Raw genomic sequence first — 7,182 nt, forward strand, 5'->3', positions numbered from 1 at the left:
TGGTTGCGGACCCTCCTTTCACTGTCTTTCATCACGACAAGGTGGTTCTCCGCACCCATCCTAAGTTTTTACCTAAAGTTGTTTCTGACTTCCACCTCAATCAGTCCATTGTCCTTCCTGTGTTCTTCCCGAAGCCCCACTCCCATCCTGGCGAGACGGCGCTTCACACGCTTGACTGTAAGAGGGCGTTGGCATATTATCTTCAACGCACCAGGTCTCATCGGAAGGTTCCTCAATTGTTTTTGTCCTTCGATCCCAATCGATTAGGGCATCCAGTTTCCAAGCGCACTCTGTCTAACTGGTTGGCCGCTTGCATTTCCTTTTGCTACGCTCAGGCTGGCCTTCCTCCCCCGGGTCGAGTCACGGGGCACAAGGTCCGGGCGATGGCAGCTTCGATAGCTTTCCTCCGATCCACTCCGATGGAGGACATATGTAAGGCTGCCACTTGGTCTTCGGTTCATACATTCACCTCTCATTACTGCCTGGACACTTTATCCAGGAGTGACGGCCGGTTTGGCCAGTCAGTTTTGCAAAATCTGTTTTCCTAAATTGCCATCCTCCCACCTGCCCTTTTTTGGTTAGCTTGGAGGTCACCCACATGTGAGAATATCATGCCTGCTTGTCCTGGGATAAAGCACAGTTACTTACCGTAACAGGTGTTATCCAGGGACAGCAGGCATATATTCTCACAACCCGCCCGCCTCCCCGGGGATGGCTTCCTTGCTAGTTATGGAACTGAGGACCACGAGGTGGGATGCGCCCTCTAGTGGGCGAGAAGGCACGCACATGCGTGGTGCAGTGTGCAAACTTGAAACTTCAATCAAGTTTGCTTGAAAAGCTGTCCGCGCCGGGGCTCCGTAGATGACGTCACCCACATGTGAGAATATATGCCTGCTGTCCCTGGATAACACCTGTTACGGTAAGTAACTGTGCTTTATAGCTCATTTGCGGTCAGCCTATATAGAGGAGGTTTGTAAAGCTGTGACATGGTCTTCTGTTCACACATTCTCATCTCATTACTTTCTTGAACAAGACTCCTGACACAACAGTTGATTTGATTAGTCTCTCAGAATTTATGTGGGTTTTAGAATCTACTTCCACAGGCCCATTTTTCTTTCTTTTTCAGACTGTTCCGTTTTAAAAAAAAAATCTGAGAAATATATCTGTTGTTGCAAGGTTGTTGCAAGGTTTTGGACAGCCTGTGGTAATATGGTGTCCTGTTTGTCCTTGGAAAAAACAAAGTTACTCTCCTGTGACAGATGTTCTCCAAGGACAACAGGACACACATTCCCACACACCTGTTCACCTCCCCTAGAAGTTGTATTCTATTAGCTTTTGTAATAGACATGCAGTGGGGGCAAGTGGGAATGAATGCACAGCATGACCTTCCAGAGACTTTCAGAAAAGTTGCCGGGACATTCTCTGCACCAGATAAGCCACACATATGTGGGACTGTGTTGTGCTGTCCTTGGTGAACATCTGCTACAGGTGATTAACTAACTTTGCTTTTTTTTATGAGGGGTAGGTCACTTTAACTTACTATGGCCAAGAGCAGACCTTAGTGAGAGAATCTTTTAAAGGGCAGTGATAAACCAGCACACAGATTAGATGGAAAGTGTTACCAAGATTGCATACCACTTCCTTTTTTCAACCCCTGGAGCTGTCTGAAACCAAGAGGAATTCTAGTTATCAGCATTTGTGATATGCAATTTCACCGACAAGAACCATTAAACCAGTTTGTCTAGTGTTGACATCAGAATTCAGGTGTGACTGGATCAAGTATATAGTGTGTTTGTTGTGGAGCAAGGGAAAGCTAGGGATCAGTATTGTGACAGTGGCATTTTGCTAATGCAGGGATTCTCAATCCAGTCCTCGGGATATACAAAGTCTGTCAGGTTTTCAGGATATCCACAATGAATATTTATGAGATAAACTTGCATACACCACCTCCATTTTATGCAAATGTCTCTCATTCATATTTATTGTTAATATCCTGAAAACGACTGCCTGGTCATGTCCTAAGGATTAAGGGCTAGATGCACAAACCATGGTTGCTGTGGGTCAATTTTTGGGCCAATTCTGAAACAGCGTTTGTTCCAACAAGTTTGCATACAAATGATTTGCGTGGAGGTTTGCTATAATCCCGTCCGATCAGTCACTGTGATAGCAACTTTAACACATGTGCAGAGCCAATTTGGGGAAGCCTGAACAGCTGAGCAGCAGGGGAAGCCTCAAAGCAGCCTCCTGCCACTCAGCTGTTGGGGCTTTTTTCTTTTATTGGGGCTTTTTTCTTTTAATGGCACAGATGTTGTGCATATGTTACACACGCATATCTGCCCCATTTAAAAAAAAAAAGCAAGCCACCACTGCCCCCACCTCCCCCGACGACCCCCAAAACCAAAATAGAGGCAGAAGGGATGCCCACTCTCTCCTGCTACCGCAAATCACCCCCCCCCAGTGCCCCTGAGGGACCTTAGACATCTAAGCCAATCAGGACCTTGGGCCCCTCCCCATGCATCCCAGGATGAACTGGGAAGGGGAAGCCTGCCATTTTGGAGTGATGGGCCTGCATGCAGAAGGAACTGGGCATCTCTCCTGTCAACTTTGTGAACATGTACAGGGGAGGTTCGAGGGGGTGGAGGGGGCATCCCTCCTGCTGATATTTTTTTTAGGAAGGGGCGTGGGGAATGGGTTGGTTTGGGGGGCTCCTGGTGGATGGGTGGTTGGTGTCAGTTCGGCGGGGGGAGGTGGAGGTTCGCAGTGGCAGGAGGGAGTGGGCATTCCTCCTGCTGATTTTGGCTGGAAGTGGGGGGGGGGGGGTTCAAGGCAGCAGGAGAGAGTGGGCATTGGGCATCCCTTCTGCCTCTATTTTGGTTTTGGGGGCCAGCACAGCATTTTTGTTATTGTGTGTGTGTTACACACAAAAAAACCAGGCAGACCTCCTTGGGTTTTTCAGGTCGGTAGTATCAATCCGATTCTGTCATGCAATGTTAGGCCTTCGATCAGATGGCTGGTTTTAATATTAATGACTTCATTTGCATGCCAGATCGGAGAGTGTACGACTGCACGGAAAACCATGTGGCAAGCCATTTTGTGCATCGGGTCGGCAAATTTAATCAGTCACTAAACCAGTCAAACCAGTTTAGTGACGATTGTTAGACGATCTGAGACTTTAGTGCATCTAGCCCTAAGTTAAGAAACCCTCTTCTATAGCTATAACCCACAAGGTCTCACCTTTACCTGATCATCCTGTCTTCTAATCACAGATGATAACATGGACCCGCTGGAGCCTGACCAGCAGACACACTTTCCTCAGTTCTCTTACTCTGCCAGTATACGAGAGTAATCTGCAGTAGCAAGAAAACAAGCAAAAGACTTGAACTTTCAGCATGAAAGATAACTCTTTATATGAATTTATCATTTATAAAAGCTGGAAACATCTCCTTGGGGAAAATACTCCAGAGACTTGCTCCATGGAGGTACAAGCCGCTCAGAAGCAGAGAAATTTGTTTGGAAATAGTTTTTCTTATTTGCTTATGAAGACAGAAAAATTAATAATGATGCTGATTTGGGTTTCTTAAAGCGCCTTTTCATATGAACAGGATCTCCACCTACTTCACCACTACCATCCCCACAATCATGTGCAGGATACTGGGTCTTGGCAGTGCTTTGTCTGCATTTGGCGTATGTGTTGGCTCAAAAAAATGGGAGAGGAAAGATTATTCTTTCTCCAGAGACTTGGATAAGCCATGAAGGCAGAAGAGAGAGAGAATGCTTAAGGCCACACTCTGATATATTCCCTCCAACTATTAACTGAAGATGCAAAATAGAGACAAGAGCCTGCATCAACACACCCACACACGCCTACGCCAATGAAAACACAGACAAAGCCAAGATTTCCATGCATACTCTGGAATTTCTGATTTCTAGTTCTAAGCTCTACCCAGTGGACCATCTTCTACTAATAGTTTCTGTTTTCTAAGCCATAAAAAAATAATTAACTACCTTACTTGTCCACTCTAAGGAGATGTCCTGTCTGAAATGGAATCACACCATGTCTTTCCTAATGTTAAGTATTGTTCCTGAGCTTATTTTTAATAGGGTCTAGAACAGGCCTTTTATGTGAAACATGCTTTATTAAGAACCCAATTACAGCTCTACAGCTGCAGTAGCTTAAGGTAATGAAAGTAAGGGTTATTTTTGAGTCTAAATATAACCTTGCCTGGGAGATAGAACACTCAAAAGTATTGAAAAGTCCGAGCATTCTTTCCTTTACACCTCTTTACTGTATCATGTCTGCCATAGCAATTGTGCCTTGGCATGTCCTCTGTTGCAAGGCTGTACAGAAACTTTTTTTCAGTGGTCTTAACACCCTTTTTTGTGGTAAGGGGAGGTGGTATGTGCGCCACCAATAAACATCTACAATTATGCACATGCAGGTTTGTCTAGAAAAGAAAGCTCATACATCACTAAATTTGAGGACATTAAGAAGCAGAAGCAAGCCTCCAGATGCCTGCTGTTGGTGAGGAATATTGTCCTCTGTGCCTTTTTAACCTTTGTTACTGCTCTTCTGCTTTTCATTAATTTGTTGCTTTATAGGAATAACCACACTCTTCTTTCTGGTGGGATACAGATGTTGTAAATGTTCCCCCCCACCACCACCCATTCCCAAATTGCTTTCCAACAGAGCTGAATATTTGATAACTAGATTTTTCCACAGTGAAGCACTTCACTACCACACAACTGTGCAGTGATTCAAACATACACCTGGCTCACATAGAGCAACACACACAATCTGTAATTAACAGTGTGACCATATCATCACTCATTGATGGACCAGTCAGGTGCTCTAGTGTGTATGTATGACATCACTTTTTTTCTCAGGAAGATCAGAGACAAGTGCCTTGTTTTGGCATGTACTGATTGCATCACACACAAGCTCTGTTTATGGCATAGAGATAGCTCTGTGCTAGAAGGTTTCTGCCTTAATGATATCGGAACTTTCTGGATATTGTTAACTACAGGAGGTCTGTTAGTATCTTTATAGACCTGATGTTTCATAACAAGAATTAAAACTACTGGGCTTTATTTTCCCCACTTCACAAACAATACATATGCAAGGGGAAATCCAGTGACCTCTTGATTCTTTAATACAGAACTGGTGCTTCTTTCTAATCCCTTCATTTTTGTAAGAGGGGAAGAGGGTGTGTTTCTAGTTGTAGTAAAGCTGACTTGGTTTATCTTTCAGATGGATACATGGTGGCTATCTTGGGGCAGTCATAGTTTAGGGGACAAGGCCAACCCAACCATTAAGCATGACTAGGTGGTCAGCAGGGGCGGCAAGTTTAATAAAAGTACGATATCCAATTAAGCATTTTTATAGCGTTTTTGTGGGAGGATCAGATTGTTGAGTTTAATTATCATACTCTTGGGCTGGAAATGTAATTGAAGGGGGCGCAAGGCTGAAGGTTTGCCTATGATGCCTTATTGTTGGGCTGGCTGGCTTACGAGAATGTGAAAATCGGGAGCTTCTCATGTTTCTTACATTACAGAATCAAGCTGCAGCCGCCCTCCTGTTCTGACTTTCTATGGCGGACAGAGGGGTTTGCCATCTTACAGATATAATTTTTCTTTATGGGCCTTTACAAAAATTCAAGCCCATTCCCCCTCAAAATGTGATTGGTGGTTTGTTTGTTTTTTAGTATAAACATCTTACAAATCTTAAAGTTTAAATTGTATAGCCAGGAATAGACCTGTTTAAAAGCAGTTGGATCAGAAGATGAAGAACTTTTACCCATCCCAAATGTTTTCCATTTACCCAGTGTGCAATGCAGTCATGATGATCATGGCACTCCTTACTAGTTTCACAGGTTACTGATGGCCTATAGAAGTCACTTGAAAATGGTTATTCTCCAGAGAAACAAAGGCTATAATCAGCCCTTTGGTTCAGTGCTTTATAAATATTCTTTTTAGCTGTTTGTTTATAAATCTTTCTTTCCTATAAGAAAAGAGAGTAAGTACAAAGTTGTTACCATTCTGCTGTTGGGGGGGGGGGGGAAGCTATGAGTGGGAAAGAGCACTGAGCTTTCCCAGAAAGCTTTCTGGGCCCTGGGAGGGTGGATCAAACTGGCACCATCAGGGATGACGACACCCGCGTGTGGCTGATTTATCCTGCTGTCCACTGAGAGCCTCTGTTATAGATCAGCAACTTCACTTTCTTGCCCATAGGGCATCGTACATTTGCATCCCTGATTATTTGTCCAATTTGCTGATTCTTTACAATACAGGTAATCAGTATGTTAATAAGTTTGTCCTGCTCAGGTTCATTTTGACTGTCTTTAGCTGAGCATATGCCCTATTTTGGAGTCAGTCCACCTGTTCACCCAGACCTTTGGAGATAGGGGGGGACTGCAGGTTTTGGTTTCTCCTGAACTTTCCTTTTTGTTCACAATAAAACCCATTAATAGAGTATCTTCTCTCTGTGTGTGGTTAAGAATCAGTATCTCAAGTCACTAAACTAAACTGTTCGTGGGGTGAGATGGCTGGAAATATAGAATCCTGTACATTAAATTAGTAGCCATGGTTTAGAAATATTTAGAAAGGATAAACTTAAGAGGGAATGTAATAAGCTCTTTCTTCTCCATGTTATATTTAAAAAAAAAAAAAAAGCACCCATGGAGGTCAGTGTTCAAAATCATTCATCCTGTCATATAAAGAGTGGTGAAGTACAAGCATTGTCCACTTTATGTGTATTTGTCTTAATTGCGGGCATAGCTTTGTGTGGTTAACCCTTTAATTGGCAGATGGTGAAACAGCTGCTTTACATAACTTGACCTTGAACAAGAGCAACAGTGTCAAGTAACAAGCATTTGGAGATGCAGATCTCCGATAAGGGCCTTAGAAACACTTTTGCTTCTGAGCAATAACGCCAAATAAAGGGTTAAGCTATTCATATAAGGTTTTGCTGGCACATTGAACAGTCAGATGTAAATATGTAGTCTGGCTGAAAATATGCATAATGGTGTATGGAAAAATTGTGTTAATCTTTACACAGTTGCCAGAATGCTGGGTATTGGCCTCACAAAATTTGAAGCAATAATCTTATCCTTGACTGCCTTAAGCATGGAAAGAATCCACTTCAGCTCTACATTTTGACTGGTATGGTAATGACTTGCCACAGTG

At 43.4% G+C, this 7,182-nt stretch overlaps 1 protein-coding gene across 4 annotated transcripts in view; it reads left to right on the forward strand.

Moving 5' to 3' along the window:
- AKT2 (AKT serine/threonine kinase 2) overlaps positions 1-6,681 on the forward strand; it is a 263,142-nt gene extending 256,461 nt beyond the window's left edge. For all 4 annotated transcript variants that reach the window (XM_033954597.1, XM_033954601.1, XM_033954599.1 and 1 more), the window contains one exon: positions 3,267-6,681. In XM_033954597.1, the coding sequence (XP_033810488.1) occupies positions 3,267-3,346 (80 nt within the window). In that variant the 3' untranslated portion in view covers positions 3,347-6,681. The remainder of the gene's footprint in view (positions 1-3,266) is intronic.
- The last annotated feature ends 501 nt before the right edge of the window (positions 6,682-7,182 follow it).

The sequence above is a fragment of the Geotrypetes seraphini genome, chromosome 8, assembly GCF_902459505.1.
Source record: "Geotrypetes seraphini chromosome 8, aGeoSer1.1, whole genome shotgun sequence".
NCBI classification, from domain to species: domain Eukaryota; kingdom Metazoa; phylum Chordata; class Amphibia; order Gymnophiona; family Dermophiidae; genus Geotrypetes; species Geotrypetes seraphini.